This window comes from Lepisma saccharinum, chromosome 7 (assembly GCF_977018435.1).
Source record: "Lepisma saccharinum chromosome 7, izLepSacc3.1, whole genome shotgun sequence".
NCBI lineage: Eukaryota > Metazoa > Arthropoda > Insecta > Zygentoma > Lepismatidae > Lepisma > Lepisma saccharinum.
Window position 1 is genome coordinate 40,198,494 of NC_139235.1, and position 18,110 is coordinate 40,216,603.

An 18,110-nucleotide genomic window follows, 5' to 3' on the forward strand; every position below is an offset into this window, starting at 1 on the left:
AGATCAAGGCTTTCCCGATTGCTTAGTGGTAACGTCATTGCCTTATGATCAAGACATCCCAGGTTCGATACCCGGTGAGACACATAGTGGTTCAGATCCCACTTTAAACTGTAGGTCCAGTCCCGATTAGCCTATCTGTGCATAGAGTGGACTTAAAACAGAAACTCGATCAATCAGTTATTAAAATAAAGCTCATCTGGCCAGCTCTCTTTATGCCCTGCTCTCCCTTATTCTTATTGTGTCATTTGCAATAAAAACAAATCACTAGGGACACTGAAATTTCGCGAATGCTTTAAACGCGAAATTATTTTAAAGTGAGTATAATTTTGTTTCGAGACAAGTGGATGAGAGTTATGACCATTTTCGGCTCCAATTTATTCACGAAGTTCCGCAAAATCAAATCAAAATGCGAAATGAAACGAAAAGTGTCGAAGTTCACGAAATAACACCAAAATTCAGTTGTCAAAACAAAAAAAACAAAAAAAAAATTCTTTCATAACATTGGAATGTTATTTTGCTCGAGAAAGTTCAACATTTCATTACAGGTGACAATGACTGCGTAAAGTAGTTTTACATCATCAGAAGCGTAATAGGGCTTGGTTGTTTGTGAATGTCCATTCATCAATTTCATCATTTCATCACTCATCCCCATCTTCGCAAATTAGCCAAGAGGCACAAAACGCAAAGTAAAATAACCTAAATCAATCAATCAATCAATCAGAAGCGTAATGCCGCACAGTGCAAACCGTGCAAATGTGTCAGTGATAAGTATTTAGCCTCTTTCTTCTCAGTTCGTTCATTTCTCCATTCCTGCAACTCAGGCTATCTCGCTCCAACGTAATGCGTAAATACGTTGCTGTCATGCAGAAAATACGGAAATTAGTTTTCTGCTGTTAATGTTATGTTTTTGTAGCTAAAATGCAAATGTTTTAGTAGTACTATTTTTTTTCATCCGAAGTTTGCGGTCCAAAAAGTTCCAATCAGAGGCCTACAGAAGATCGTGTGTAGTCTGTGTCTCCATTACGTGCCACACAAAAATAAGAGTTTCTTGCTTCTTGTGCGCTTGCTCATAGTTTCTTTGGCGAATTACAATGTCCAAAGTTATTTCAGTATTTGAACGTGCTCGAGAGTTCGAGGCAACAAGGCTTGTACAAAATTAAATGACTTGCTCCGCGAAGATCCAGGGAAGATATTTTTTGGAAATGTTAAATGTTTTATTCAGTATGCGGAATGTTGCAAGAAATATTGTCAATGAAGACTTGTACATCATTTGAAAAAATTTGCCTATTCTAAAAGCATGTTCACAATTAGATTTTTGAGAGGGTACAAAGCTTTTCAGGATAGCTATGGTAAAGAGGGATGTGAAGGAGTTAGGTGCATCTTTGAATTTAATTAATATGCTGCTAGCACTTAAAGAAGATCACGAAAGCTTTGTGTCACTAACTGTGCAAGTGTTGTGGTTTACTGTTAGTAATGATGACTGTGAGCGTGCTTTTTCAACTTATGGTAATATAATGACCAACTAGAGATACAATTTAAAACCATGCAATGCAGAGGTTATGTTAAGTGTACACTTTAACTGATAAAAGGTAGGTGCAGACTACTTAACTTTGACTTTTATTTACCGCTTTTCCAACGAAATGATCTTTTTTCACCGCCTTTATATACCGAAATTGTAACTTTTTAAATGCGAAATTCATGAATTTTATTTAACATAAATCATTGTCCCTACAAATCACTCATCGGTATCGGCGGCTGATACCATCACATAAAAGACTTTTACAGAAGGGAAGAACACAAGAAGAAATTGAATCATCACCCCTCCCTACCCTCTTGAATGGAGAAAGAAAATGAATTCCACATTCATAACCATCATCCATCTGAAGAACCCGAAATCATCTGGCCTGGAAACAACACAGCATGATAGTAATCCTATTTTGAAAAACATCTACCCTTTCTTACCCCAAGAGTGTGTGAGCAGGAATTAGAAATGAATATTTCCACAGCCTTTACCAGGTAGTTACATGCCTTCCAGAAGTTTGTCAATCATATGCTTCCCAGGAAGGTGGGAATTGGTCCAGAATATCTCTAAAAATTTATATCCAGATCATCTTGTGGATGGCGTTCCAACCTGTCACAAGGACAGGTAATGAACCTTTGAAGAGGAACAATGTTGCTAATGGACCACACTTCTATCAACTCAAAACCAATGGTATCAGTGGAAAAATTTTGTCAACGCTGCTGGTATCAGCTGATACCGGTATGAGCTCAGCCCTAATCACTAAGTAGCTGAACTCCAGTTTAGGCATGTGCTTACTTCACTTTCAGATATTCAAGCTTTCACATCTTGTGGCATCTTCAAGAGCTAAGACAAGCACTTATTTATATTATTAATATATATATATATAGGTGATAAAATGGACTGCAATAATTACCGTGGAATTTCTCTACTCTCAACAACATATAAAATATTATCTTAACAAGACTAACCCCATATGCTAATGAAATTATAGGTGATTATCAATGTGGATTTAAACGTAACAGATCAACTACAGATCAAATTTTTCACATCAGACAGACACTTGAAAAAAGTGGGAATATAATCAAAATGTCCATCAGCTATTCATTGATTTCAAAAAAGCATATGATTCGGTCAAAAGAGATAAATTATATAATATATTAGTAGAGTTTGGAATACCTAAGAAGCTTGTTAGTATGATAAAAATATGCACCAGTGAAACAGAAAGTAAAATTCGTGTGGGTATTAATATGTCTGACAAATTTACAATTCATGATGGGTTAAAACAAGGAGATGCATTATCTCCATTGCTCTTTAATTTTGTCTTAGAATATGCTGTAAGGAAGGTAAAAGAAACTAAAGAAGGACTAAAATTAAATGGTGTGACTCAGTTGTTAGCATATGCAGATGATGTAGACTTACTGGGGGATGATGTGAATACAATTAAGAATAATGCTAAAATATTTTTCAAAACTGCTAAAGAGATAGGTTTGGAAGTTAAGAGATAGGTTTGGAAGTTAACAAAGAGAAAACTAAATATATGCTTACAGGCCGAAAACAAGTGTTAGGTAATAATCAAAATCTAATTATTGATAACAACTCGTTTGAACCAGTTTCCAAATTCAAATACTTAGGAGTAATATTAACAAATGAAAATTATATTAAAGAGGAAAAAAAAAAGTAGGCTTAATACAGGAAATGCAGGTTACTTCTCTCTTCATAAACTTTTGTCTTCTCGTTTAATATCTAAGAAACTAAAAGTTAAAATATACAAAACAGTAATTTTGCCTGTAGTATTATATGGATGTGAAACTTGGTCCCTTACATTGAGAGTATTTGAAAATAAGATCCTTAGGATAATCTTTGGACCTAAAAGGGATGAGGAGACAGGTGAGTGGAGAAGGTTACATAATTTAGAACTACATAATTTGTATTCATGTCCAGATATGTATTATTAGAATAATTAAATCAAGAAGACTTAGGTGGGCAGGCCATGTGGCATGAATGGGAGAGGAAAGAGGAGTTTACAGGATTCTTGTTGGGAAACCTGATGGTAAGAGACCTGTAGGAAGGCCAAGACGAAGATGGAGGGACAACGTTGAGATGGACCTAAGGCCTAAGGGAAATCGGTAGGGATGGAAAAGAGTATATAGAACTTGCTCAAGATAGGGAAAGCTGGAAGGCCTGTGTTGTTGCAGCCATGAACCTTCGGGTTTAAGAAGGCAGGAGTTAGTTAGTAGTTATTTATTTATTATTATATATTAGTATATATATATCGAAAGTGCTAAAGGGAAAATTGAACTTATATAACAGTCATATTTGCCATCTTAAAAAACATCAGAATCAGGGTGTCTACCAAAATAACAAATTCAAAATTCTTGACCATTCTTTCCTATTTCGTGGCCTTTCTTTCCTATTTGTTGACCTCTTTCTCCCTTTTCTTAACATTTATTTAATCGGCACCTACTTAGATGTACTTTGAAATTAATAAAATATATATTTTTATTTAATAAAAACTCCTACCAGAAGGAGATTTAGACTTACTTTAACAATTAATGCATGTCACAATTAATGCTTCAGACTTCATCCTAGATGGGAAATGGCGACATTACTTTAATATTTTTACAAAACTAACCGCATATATGAATGGAATTCTTAAGAAACAAAGTGAAATTTTTTGAACCACAACTCAATACAATTTTAGATTTTCAAATATTCAATTTTATCAAATCCCAGTACAGGTATGTAAATTCATTATACTGTAAAAAAAAAATAGCAAAAATTCTTGACCAAGAGCATAATTTCTTGACTTTTACCTGACTTTCTTGACCTACCTGTTGATTTCTTGACTTTTTACTGACATCTTGACCAATAGACACCCTAAGAATACTTAAATGAACATGCAGAACCATTATATAGAGGATTACCATTATTATTGGAAACTACCAACTAAAAATGCAGTGTTTCAGTGTGGAATCCATAAAAACAAATGACAACCATATCACAATAAACAAATGGCCAACAGGAAGTGTTGCAATCTTCACTTCCTGTCAGCCAGAGAGACATATTGAATAATCCAGTCAGTAACCAGCCTAAGCTGGAGTAGAAAGCATTGACAGGCCATTCCACAGTTATCACGATGGTCCGCCATCTTAGGCCAGGTGCCCAACCCTCATGTCACCTGAAAACCCAAACCTCAAACCTCAATCCTAACTATGCCCAACTTTCCCCCAAAAACAACAATTCAAACCGGTTTTCACCCAACCACCATCTGCCAGCAAGAGATGCGCCGTTTGGAGCTTCACAGTGTAGATGACTTACAAAATTGTGATCGTTAATGCAAAGGAAATAACCAAAATTACTGTATTTGAAAATTAAAAAAATATATAGACCATCTATTCACAAACATAAGGACATCAATGATTACAACGAAGAACTCCAGTTACATACAGAAGGACCCTGTAACCGGTGGAATCACACACTAAGTAAATACATGTGCAGCAAACTTTTTGCCCATCCTGTATCACTGTAATATATAAGGACAGGAATTTACATTGGCAATCACATATCCTATAATAAGAAATTATTTGAGCTGTTATTTGCACTTAAAAAAATCTTATCACCCCCCCTTTATTTTTCTTTCATTTATCAAGCCAAAATGCACATGTGTAAATATCTTTTAAACATGAGGTGGGAAGAGGAATTCAATATCCTTCCTGATACTGAATAAGCATTTCTCAAGATCCTTTCCCACATGCATTGCCCAAGGACACATCACTTCCAAGCACACACATGGAAAAATAGAAAAAAAGATTATGCATATCAACATAAGGCAACTTTATATTCAAATTAGGAAGAATATAGAATTGAATATTCATGGTGTTTATTACAGGTATAAACAAGATAAATGTGACAAGTTTCAACCCTGATAGACCAGTACCAATGGCCATAATTCTCAAACTTTCATCACTCTAACCAACATGGTTTTGTTGTAGTGCACACAAAACCCAAACAGATTGATTGAAAATACAAACAGACTTTATGTGAATCACGGATAACAAAAGTCTATATCAATACCACATTTTTCGTTCTGTACACAATACATGAATGTTCTATGATTACTATACTGATACATACAGCATTTGCCTCTTCTGGCAATGCTAGAAATAATCTTTCAACAATTAGTTTCCTTTACGTTAATGTTGGGACACCTGGTATACTCCATACCTCAAAATAAGTTGTAAATCAGACTTCAATTCCAACTGTCATTAAGATAAGAATGCACATCGAAAATTTCTTACTTGATCGCCACGCCGAATGAAATTTACTCAAAGAGGATCACGTAGTCACGATATGCACCATGTTAGTTACATCAGCACTATAGTGTATGCTACTACATGCAACATATTATTTCCCACACTGTGAAAATAAGACGTGAGATAGTTACATTTCCGGGTAACTATTGAATGCAGCCTGAGTGATGTATTTTCCACACTGTTACTGTAAACTACTCCATGTAGTTTGGTTCGACAAGAGCAAATTTCCATCTTACCTTGTGCTGTGCAATATGTCGATTCCCATCACGTCGCGACCAACCTTTCACTAATTTTGAAGTAAGCAACGTTCCATTTAAACAGGCGTTAACCAGGATCAGGCCGACATTCTTATTTCCACCTGAAACGCACTGCAACCTTGTGAAACTTGCAAATTTTTGTAGCCTTTTTTCTTGTCTCACGTGACAACCATTGTGTCCAATCTTCGGAGCCTTTTTTTCTCCCGACGTGCTGCACTTACATGACACATGTGGTACTTTTTTCATCGAAATTGGACGAATTCATTATACATTGCTTTTCAAATGTCTGTTAAGGATATGCCATCACGCTAATTACAACAATGACGAGAATTATTACTCAGCACCATGAAAAGGAAAGCGGGAACCGTGGGATTATTTTTTGATGAACATACGCCGTACTCCCGTGTTCTGCAGGCGACAGTGCACAAAAAAGAATTTGTGGAAAATTATGGTGAAAAAAGTGTTACTTACCTACTCCTGGCAACCATGCAATGCGATAAGAGCACCCACCGAACGAGAACAAAAGAATTAGTTAGTTGTGTACTCAGAACTGTTTGAGCCGTGCATTGTTCGTAGGGGAAGATTAGAATTGTTCTGTGAAATGAAGTACTCTTTGGAAGAGAGGGTGTTCATTGTGAACATTATTTTTGTTCAAAATCGTACGCTAGTGTAAAAACTGTGTTACGCGAGAAATATCTGAATAACAGTGTTCCAGAAAATTTGACGATATATCGACTTGTTTCCAGATTTCGTGAAACAGGATCAGTTAATGACAAACCCTACCACAGACAACCAACAGTTTTGACACAAGGTGTGCTGCAGGATGTGGAGCAGAGAATATCACAATCTCCCAGGAAATCTGTTCGTAAACTTGCTGCACAGTCAGGTGTATCAAAAACAACAACTCACCGAGCATTAAAACAATTGCACCTATGTGCATATAAGGTACAGGCTGTGCAAGAACTGAAGGAAGCAGACAAAGGTGCACGTGTAAGATACTGCCAGTGGTTTAGAAATTTTATTAGAGACAATGGTGTGAATATTTTGGATAAGGTTTTTTTCACGGATGAAGCATGGTTCCACATAAATAGATATGTCAACAGTCAAAATTCTCGACACTGGTCAAGTAACAATCCCCATTTGGTACATGAACAATCACTTCATCCACAAAAGATCGGTGTGTGGTGCCCGATTTCGCGGAGAAAAATAATCGGTCCATTCTTTTTCAACACAACAGTTGACGGAATAGTTTATCGTGACCTTATCACACAGTTTATTTCTCTGTTGGAATGTGATGAACGTGATTGTTGGTTTCAACAAGACTCCGCAACATGTCACACGTACGTCTAATGAAACTTTAGACATTTTGGCAGAGTTTTTTGGAGATCACATTATAAGCAAAAACTTATGGCCCAGTCGCTCCCCGGATCTGACATCTCCAGATTTTTTTCTGTGGGGTTATTTGAAACAAACAGTTTACATTAATAACCCAAGAACACTTGATGATCTAAAAATAAACATTTGCACAGCCATTAACAATATAAACCAATCAACCTTGCATAAAGTTGCTTCCAACATGATAAAACGTGTTGATGAATGCCTCAGGGAAAATGGTTGTCATTTTCAACATCTTTTGTAAAGCTACACTGCCTGTTACGCGCATTGCATGGTTGCCAGGAGTAGGTAACACTTTTTTCACCATAATTTTCATTTTCTTTTTTTCCTGTTTCCAGTATTTCCATGCCATAGACCATCACTACACACACCTTTTGTTGCCTTCAAACCTCAACAGTGTTGCCACTGTACCTCATAATTTTTTTAAAACACCCATTTGGACCGGTAAGCCTTTACGAGGCATTTCACGATTGGCTATACGCGAAAACGATCGGTTTTCTTCTCTGAACTATAGATGGTGAAATAGTCCATCTACCCAAGGTGGAAATTGACATCCAAATTTCCGTACGAATGTTTGACATGCAATTTTCCATGCTTTGTGGAAAAATAAATTTACACTCACTTACATTTGGCAACACTGCATGAACAACACTGCACCCCGTTTGTTGTTTCTATGTTTAAAAATATCTACTTGGACAGGGCTAACATTTGGTGTATGACTTATGTATGTACATGTTTCGGTTACAAAGTAACGCCACTCTTAATTCCCAGTTGCGCCGTTCGTGGGACACCCTGTAGATGTGGCCCTGTAAAGTTCCGGTTCCCAGGTTCAACACCAGGGTAGTTCCCGGCCGGTTCTTTTCTTTCCTCCCCCCTTTTTGCTTTGTATTTTGTGATGGAACCGACTCCCAGGTTGAATCCCCGGGAAGTCCCCTGGTTGGTTTCCTTTCCCCTCCGTTTTTCCTTTCCTTAAATAAGCGTATGTTCGGAAGGTAGGAGGAAAAGGTTTATTTTTAATTTAACCTAATTTTATTTAGTTCAGGAACTGACTCCCAGGTTCCAGGTCGGTTTCTTTCCTTTCCCTTTTTAGCTTTTAAGCATATACACATGAAAGAGAGAAGGAAGTTTTGACATTATATTAACCGGCAAACGTTTCAAATAAGTCTGGAAACCTAACTGAAATAAACATGTTTAAATTTAATATGAGATTGGCTCATCTAGGTGGCTAACTGAGATAAAAAGGTTTATTTAGGATCTAACCTGTTAAAAATTGTTATAGAAAGATGTATATTGTTGTCACCGGGTTAGTGAAGAGCCTGGTAATCACTGAAAGTAAGAAAAGCCCTTTTGTATTTATTTTGTTAAATTTCAAAAATTTGTGTTAAATAAGTAATAAACATCTCTTATCTCTTGTAATTTCCTTTTCTCACTTTGTAACGGGTCACCTGGTTGGTCCTATACACACACCCCGCAAGCCCTGAGGTATTTTAGAATCTTGTGTTCTCCGGCTGATTAGGCTAGTAATCATGGGTAAACTTTGCAATGGCGCCCACTTTGTGAAAGTGTTAGAGAGATGTAAACGGCTCTGCGCAGCCGGTGAATATCCATAACGTGTGCTAACATAACTGTTTGTTGGTTACCAGTGAAGCCCGATTGTTTATATAGTGAAGCCTGATTGTTTATATAGTGAAGTCCGATTGTTTATATAGTGAAGCCCGATTGTTTATATAGTGAAGCCCGATTGTTTATATATTGAAGCCCGAGTGAGGCCCAAGTGAGACAAGTGTTGTAAATGCTGTAAACCAGTGAGGTGACCACAGGATGATAAGGGAGTAGTTGCACAGTGTGAAGGGAAAAATCAGGTTATCTAACAAAGAGCTTAATATTTATTTTTGGTACATTTACATTGTCATTAAATTGTACAGTATACGTTAAAAGAGAAAATAATTACAGTATAGCCCACTGTGAGGAGCTAGTATTGAGTGTTGTTTTATAGTTGGTTGATAAGACCATGTGCTTCAGGCTGCGAAGAGATCTGGTGCAACACAGTCCATTTGACTTGAAGTCCGGCTAGAGGGTAACGCTAGTTTGTGAAGATGGAAAAGCATCCGGACGTGCAACTGCTGAGAAGCAAGGCTAAAGCAAGTAATCCTAAAATGGCTATTTTAATGTGTCCAGTACCCAAAAGAAAATTGATTCTGGCATTACGGAAGGACCCAAAGGCTAGAGGGATTAAACTTCTGCCCCCTCTCACAAGAAGATCCTGACATGCGAAAGAAATGGATCCCTGATAAAAGCAAGACAGCTGCCTTCAGGAAAACCTTGCTATGAGTAAAAATCTCCGAGGACTTGGAAAATGGGAAACCAGCAACTCCATACTCCCTTTCCAGGCCCGTGCTGAACGACGTTCTGGACAATACCAGTGGCAGTAAGTCTAAGGTGAATTTTACTAACATCAAGAAAAAGGTGTGCAGTACGTCCACTCCTTCAGCAAACGTGTACCAACGATTTGCGAACAGACCTATCCCAGCCATTAGTGACTCAACTCTCAAACTTCTCTGTGCGATGGTACCTCAGCTAACGGACAATAAGCAACAATGTGAGTGTGCTGTACAAAAAGATAAAGAAAAACTTCGAAAGTGTGAAAAAAATTCAGATGTATACCAAGAAGAACGGCAAGAGCCAATACAAAAGATCAGACAACTGGAGGCAGAAAAACGATCGTTACTAAGACAATTAAGAGAAGAGGCCGATACCAGGAAGGCTTGATCAATCCTGATACAGCTTTTGATAAACTTGACGATGTCCCACGACCTGGAGGAATGGAAGTGCCTAGGGAAGAAACTATTCAGTCCCAACCAGACGGAATGGGAGTACCTAGGGAAGGAACCGAGCAGTGTCAACCAGAAGAAATGGAAACCCTTAAAGAGGATGTGAGTGACGAAATAGTGCCTGATGCCGAGAAGGAAGAAGAATGCGGCCAACCTCCCACATCTCCCGAGGAAAAAAATGAGTTGTCTCCTACTCAGAGAAGTTCTACAGAAGGTAAGGGAATGTCTTTATCCCGTGATAAGAATAGTGAAGAAGTTGAGCAAGAACCGATAAGATTGTTTAAAGATAACCCAAGAAACCTACGAGAAGTGAGAACGGTTTTGAATACCGCATATTTTCCTTTGTTTCAATTTTTGAACCAGCACAAGTTGTTGCTGAAACCTTGAAATTAGAGATTGTGCAGTTGTTATTAACAGGTAATCATTAGTCATTTGAGGTATAGTCTGATTTTTATGTTCTAATTAAAAGCTTAAGATGAGCCAGAACTAGGAACTGGTGTACTTCAAGGTGTCCCCTATTATAAAAGCACAATGGCCGAGAATAGGGCATGCTTGAGAGCAGTGGCGCTCTCGGAGCTAGGGAAATTCCCACTTGGGGCATACAGGAATATGACGGTTATTAAGTAAACGGTTTGTCAAAGTAATAAAACAAATGTAAGATAGTAGAATCTGTACCGGGTGATAAGATTGGTTTGACTTGTTAATTAGTAATACAATATAAGGTAAAGTAAGGAGTATTTTAGGATGATATATATATATAAAAATCTTTTGTCTTTGTTTAACATTATTCATCCAAAAGATTTTTCTCTGAGCGGGGGGGTAGTATGTAACGAGCCCACAGATACAATATCTTTTTCATTAAATACACTGTTTTGGTTTTGTTAGCGGAGATTTGTTAACTCCTTTTTTCTGATTGTTGAAATGCTGCATAATCGTTCATTGTCGTGTTATCTTATCTGCTCTGTGCTCTGCCGAGCCTCATTGTTGTCTAAAAAGCTTAGTATGCTTTATATCTTTATATATATGCTTTATATAGAAAGATGTATATTGTTGTCACCGGGTTAGTGAAGAGCCTGGATATCACTGAAAGGAAGAAAAGCCCTTTTGTATTTATTTTGTTAAATTTCAAAAATGTGTGTTAAATAAGTAATAAACATCTCTTATCTCTTGTAATTTCCTTTTCTCACTTTGTAACGGGTCACCCGCATCCTGGTCACCTGGTTGGTCCTATACACACACCCCGCAAGCCCTGAGCTATTTTAGAATCTTGTGTTCTTCAGCTGATTAGGCTAGTAATCATGGGTAAACTTTGCAATGGCGCCGGTGAATATCCATAATGTGTGCTAACATAACTGTTTGTTGGTTATAGTTATATGGAATCCATATAAGTGGGTTTTGTTGTAGAGGGCGTTGCACACACTAATCCATCCCAAATTTATCATTTTCTTAAGCCAGAAGATTAGTTTTCCCGTGAGCATTTCCACAGTTTACAATTTTCTGTGGATTGGCTGTTTAACCTTTTTCCAGTTATTACAATCTATAAGATTCAAAGTTGAAATTTAAAATGCAACTCTTGAACCGCAACAATTAAATTCTCGAGCATCTGTTACATTTTGAAAAATAACTCTCATTGTTATACCAGATCAAGCCTTTCAAACAATACTTTGAACTTTGATTACTGACGACAAAACAAACCGTGTATAAAATCACCACTCATTGTTACATGTCCGTTAAGCGAGGCATTAAATATCCTGAGCACATTCAAGGGCGGCCAATTATACTAACGTTTAAGGGCCTATGACCAACATGTCATACAGTGTCTTATGTTCTTTTAATCCTAATCACCTTCCCATCTTTTAAACTTTGATTTTCCTTGTCTTAATTCCTGAAGATCCCAGATGATGCCGTGAAAGCTTGAGTAACCGGAAAAAAGAAAGTACATGCCTAAACTGGACTTAGGCTACTTAGTGAAATGAAGCCATGTGGTGTAAGTTATGCCTTATGTATAACAAATAATATGATTTCCTTCAATCTTTCGTATCATAAAAACTAGAAAAAATTGTACTTACAATCAATGTTGGGCATTGCTCCTTGAACAACTTCAATACATTCTCAGCTGCAAATGCTGTTATTCCATCTACTGATGAGGTTGAGTGTGAATAAACACGGTAACTGCCTATGTACACATCGCATCTGAAATAAATTTTGATTAATGACATGAAAGTTCTTCAAATGCAGGGTGGCCACTCTAGGACCATGATAAAATTCAAGTATAATTCCCAGTTTTCAAGGAGAACTTTCCAAAAATTCAAGGGTACAAGCAGATGTTTTCTCTCTTTCAACCTTATATTACCGCCTCTCATCACTCACAAACACACACACACAAATATATTAACAATATAAAGGGTCTGTACGATTCCAATGTGTCTAAAAATTCTAATTCAATTCAATTGAATGGTATATACAGGGTGTCATTTTAATGGTGCCCACGGACCACAGATTCGTATAGAGGACATCAAACAAACACATTTTCTCAGTAACATTTTGTTCGTTGGTGCATCGTTTCGACGCTACAGCCGTTCAAAAAAGACCATTTGCCGCCTGGATGCTGGCAACCCAACACAACATTTGATCGTATCTGTGACATAATTTCCTGCGGTGAAACAGCAAATGGCAGGGTTGCAAGGAACACACAAATTTTGTGAAAAATGACAAAATACCAACCACATTATTAGAGGACGCAAGAAACGCGTCCAGAAGACCGAATATCATAGCCTACCAGCCAGAAGATCAGCAGACATCTCAGGGGAAGGGGGAAGTGAACCAATGATATGATAAATGGTAAAAAAGTATTCCAAATGAAGTGTCAATATCGGATTTTGACATGTCAAATATCAACAACAATAAATTTTATTGGACTTGCAGCTTGCATGTGGCTGTTTACGCCCAGCTACATGTCAAATACATATTTGCAAATTTCGTTGCAAGGTTGATATCTACAGGTTTGTGTCCAGATGCCTTGTGGTACTTTTGTGATGATAACGGAAGTATCAGAGGTTCATGTTGTTACATTACTGCTAAAACATGTCCAACCACAGTAACAATGTAATGATGAATCAGTAGCAAATATACTGCACTGTTCACATTTGCAAACTATTACATGAGTATCCGGTTCATAGACAAAAAAAGTCGTCGGAGAGCTTGTATTAATACTACTTATATCCCTGTACTTTCAGCCATTTTTGTCCCTTGCCCCATAATACCCTGAATATACATTATATTGTGTGGTGCTTACCTTGGCAATTTTGAATTCTTTCATTTCTATTTTGTCATCGGTTCAGTGTGTCACAGACAACTAGTATCAGAAGGACGAAGTGGATACACTAAATTATACGTAGATGCCAACTTGGTAACTAGATTTGCAAATATTTGACATGCAAGCTGAGACAAAATTCGATATGACCACTTCCACTTGAATTCTATTTTCTTTCAACCATTTTTCTTTTCGTTTGTTTACTTCCTGTTTGGTTACAGAACGTGTTTTCTCGTTTTGTTTTACGGTACATAATGTGGCTGATTGTAGCTGTCATTTTTCACAGAATATGTGTGTTCCTGGCAAATCTGGAACGCATTGCTTCACGATGGGATATGACGTCACAAATGCAATCAAATGTTGTGTGTGGTTGCCAGCATTCAGGCGGCAAAACGTGTTTTTTTGAACGACTGTAGAGCCGAAATGATGCACCAACAAGAAAAATGTTACTGAGAAAAGATGTTAAATTTTAAGAAGCCATAATTCAAACCTGATACTGCATGTTAACTTTTAAGCCATTATTCAAACGAACTAAACTGGAAATAAGAAGTTTTATTTCTCTCCTCTTCTAGGCCACAGGACAATCTAAACGTAAAAAAAAAATTGCTTCACAGAATATATCACATTATGAAAAATTTACATGAACATATTTGGGTATGAGAATCTTTTAAATCAAAACATTTTAACACTTCCCCTTACTCAAATATGTATACTTTACATACATGTGACTATAATTATTTCATACCTAACTGTGATACATAATTGTCATGCACAATTTTAGATACAGGTTTTGTTAACAAATCTGCTATCATATCATTTGTTGGTTGATAAACCAAATGAAAATCTCCTTGTTGAACAGCATCCCTAATATAATGATGTCGTACATCAATGTGCTTTGTACGCCTATGGTGCTGAGAATTTTCAACAATTTTATGAGCACTTAAATTATCATTAAAAATTGTAATTGTCACCTTAATATCAATTATCTCTGATAACAAATTTTTCATGAATTGTGCCTCTTTGGCAGCATCACCCAAACTATAATACTCTGCCTCGGTACTTCAGTATGCAACTGTTCGTTGCTTCCTTGATTCCCAATTTACAATTGAGCCTCCAAATTTTACAACTAAACCACTGTATGACTTACGATCTACCAAATCATTAGCCCAGTCAGCATCTGTGTACACTTTTACTTCATTTCCACCTTTTTGAAATTTAAGTTTATAATCTAGTGTACCTGCCAAATATCTTAAGACTCTTTTTGCTGCAACCCAATGTCTTACATCATAACAATTATTGAATTGACTGAGTTTACTACAAGCAAAAGCAATATCTGGTCGCGTACAAACTGCTAGATACATAAGACTACCTACCAATTGCTGATAGGGAAATTTGGTTTCACATTTCTCAGCTTTTTCTAATTTTACATTTAGCTCCATGGGAGTTGAAACAGTTTTGCAATTATTCATACCAAAACGTGTAAGTAACTGTTTAGTATACTGCTTTTGAGATAAAGTTAGAGTATTCAATTTCTTATTCCTGTCAACCTCCATTCCTAGACAATGTCTTACTGGTCCCAATAGTTTAACATCAAAATGTTCTTTCAGTACATGGATCAACATTTGTTTTTCACATGCATCTTCACTAAATACAAAAATATCATCAACATACAATGCTACAATCATCTTTTTACCCTTTATACATTTTGTATAAACACAAGGTTCACATTTTGATTGATCATATTTCATTTTGATTAATACATCATGTATTTTCTGATTCCAAGCTCTACTTGCTTGTTTTAGACCATACAAACTCTTTTTGAGTAGACACACTTTATTATCAACCTGATAACCTTGTGGTTGTTCCATATAAATTGTCTCATTTAAATCACCATTCAGGAATGCAGTACTTATATCAATATGATCTATGTCCATATTGTATTCCACACCAATAGCAAACAAAAGTCTGAGAGTAGAGTGTCTTACAACAGGTGCAAACGTCTCTTCATAATCAATACCGTATCGTTGCGTAAAGCCCCGTGCTACTAATCTAGCTTTGTATCTATCTACATCCCCATTTACATCTTGTTTTACTTTATATACCCATTTACATTTAACTACACTCTGGTCTTTTGGACGATCTACTAATTCCCAAACTTCATTCTTCAAGAGTGATTTATATTCATCATCCATCGCTCTCTTCCATTTGGAATTTTCTTTGCATGTTGTGGCATCTTCAAAACTTACAGGTTCCTCAAAACTCATAAAGGATGTGTCGGATAAATCATAATCACCCATCCAAATTGGTAATTGCTTATTTCTAACAGGTCTACCATTTTTTTGTTCTACATTTTGAGAAAAATCACTACCTACATTAGAACATTCAGCAGTTTCTGAATTTGTTACTTCTGATAATTCGCCGACATTACTATCAACACATAAAGTGTCACTTGACTTTTCTTCAGATTTCTGTCTAGCACCTACAATATTTTGACTGTCATTGTTTTTAACTTGTGATCCACTAAATGGTATCTGTACAGTCAGAGGTAAAATTACATCAGAAGACATGTCAGTGTTGACATCTGTCTTATCGACACATGACCCTGCAACATTTTCCAGGAATATAACACTTCTTGCTTTAATAACCTTACCAGAATTAGAAGTATCAGCTAATCTATAACCTTTTGTAAACTCACAGTAACCTACCATAATGTATGGCTTCGACTTACTATCCATCTTTTTTCGTTTATAGTCTGGTGTCAAAACATATGCTGTACAACCAAATACACGAAGATGACTTAGATTAACTTTATGTCCTGTCCACATTTCCTCTGGAGTAGCATCTTTAATTGCAACTGTAGGACAAACATTCTTCAGGTATACACCTGTTGAAATTGCTTCAGCCCAATATCTCTTACTGAGATTTGCATCATGAAGCATGGTTCTAGCCTTTTCTACAACTGTTCTGTTTAGTCTCTCGGCAACTCCATTTTGTTGCGGAGTATATGGAACACTTGTCTCATGGATTATACCATGTTCACTGAGAAATGCAGAAAATTTCTTGTTACAGTATTCTGTACCATTATCTGATCTAAGTTTCTTAATTTTTAAATTACACTGATTTTCTACAAAAGCTTTGAACTCTACAAATTTTTCAAATACTTCATGCTTAAATTTAAGAAAATATACAAAACTCTTGCGAGTATAATCATCAGTAAAAGTAACAAAATATCGTGCACCACCCCAACTTGATTTGGACATTGGTCCACAAACATCAGAATGTATTAACTCTAGTTTTTCTTTAGCTCTTTTTGCCACTCCCTTGGGAAAGGATGCAGTTTTCTGCTTCCCCTCAATGCAAGGGATACATTGTTTTGGGGTGTCATCATGAAAACATACTCCATCAGCTAAATTATCTCTCAAAGATATCATTCCTTTTAGATTCAAGTGACCTAAACGTTTATGCCATACATCTTGTGAAGCATTAACTGACAACATAGCTACTGTCTCTTCACAATTTTCAAGAGAATTTACAGTAGTATTGTTTAAATTCATCATGGACAAATTTTCAGCCTGGTCTAACTTATAAATGCCACCTACCTTTGTTGCTGTAAATTTTGGAGTAGCCTTTATCTCAATATCAGATACATTGTAACCACTACACCGTTTGTCATCGAAAAGCATAACATAACCTTTTTCAGTAACTTTGTTAACAGACAACAAATTAGCAGTAATATCTGGAACATACATCACTTTAGATATTAACTTCTGCACATTATTTTTGAGTTTTACTTTCACATCACCAATTCCATTACTGATCACCTTTTGATTATTTGCAATGGTAATTTCAGATGATTTAGAATTTGAATAATTATCAAACCAATCTTTGCGTTTACTCATGTGTGAAGTACACCCTGAATCTAGTAACCAGTCATCATCATTAAATATTTTACTGGCATAAGCACTGTGGGTAGTCAACAAAAACGAATTATTGTGTTGCGAAGAACTTGGTCCTTGCTTCGTAACTGTAGGTTTCTTCATCCGCTTCTTAGACTTCTGTAGTTGAGGACATCTAGGCTTTATGTGGCCTTCCTTCTTGCAATGATGGCAAATAGGTACAAATGGACCCTTCTTCTTATCTGAAGCTAAATATGCAGAATCCTTGAAAACATTTTCACTTCGTCGAAAATCACCCTGCATGAGCCGTGACTTCACAAACTCGCTGGTAAGTTTCGTCTGTGTTCCTTCAATACCCATTACCAAAGGATTAAACTCTTCAGGCAATCCAATCAACATAATTTCGGCGATTTCTTCATCATCAACACTGCAACCCACGTCCGCCAACTCTTGTTGTAATGAGATTATTTCACCAAGGTACAAGTCCATTGAAGGAAAATCTTCATAACGCACTCTGGTGAGTCTTCTTTTAATTGCTAAGCGCCTACTTATACCTTGATTTTCGTAAGCTGCCTTCAAATTT

General features: G+C 36.6%; 1 protein-coding gene across 3 annotated transcripts in view; it reads right to left on the reverse strand.

Annotated features, from left to right (window-relative positions):
• LOC145989818 (uncharacterized) overlaps positions 1-18,110 on the reverse strand; it is a 180,003-nt gene that overhangs the window by 127,730 nt on the left and 34,163 nt on the right. For all 3 annotated transcript variants that reach the window (XM_083125182.1, XM_083125184.1, XM_083125185.1), the window contains exon 6: positions 12,388-12,511. In XM_083125182.1, the coding sequence (XP_082981308.1) occupies positions 12,388-12,511 (124 nt within the window). The remainder of the gene's footprint in view (positions 1-12,387; positions 12,512-18,110) is intronic.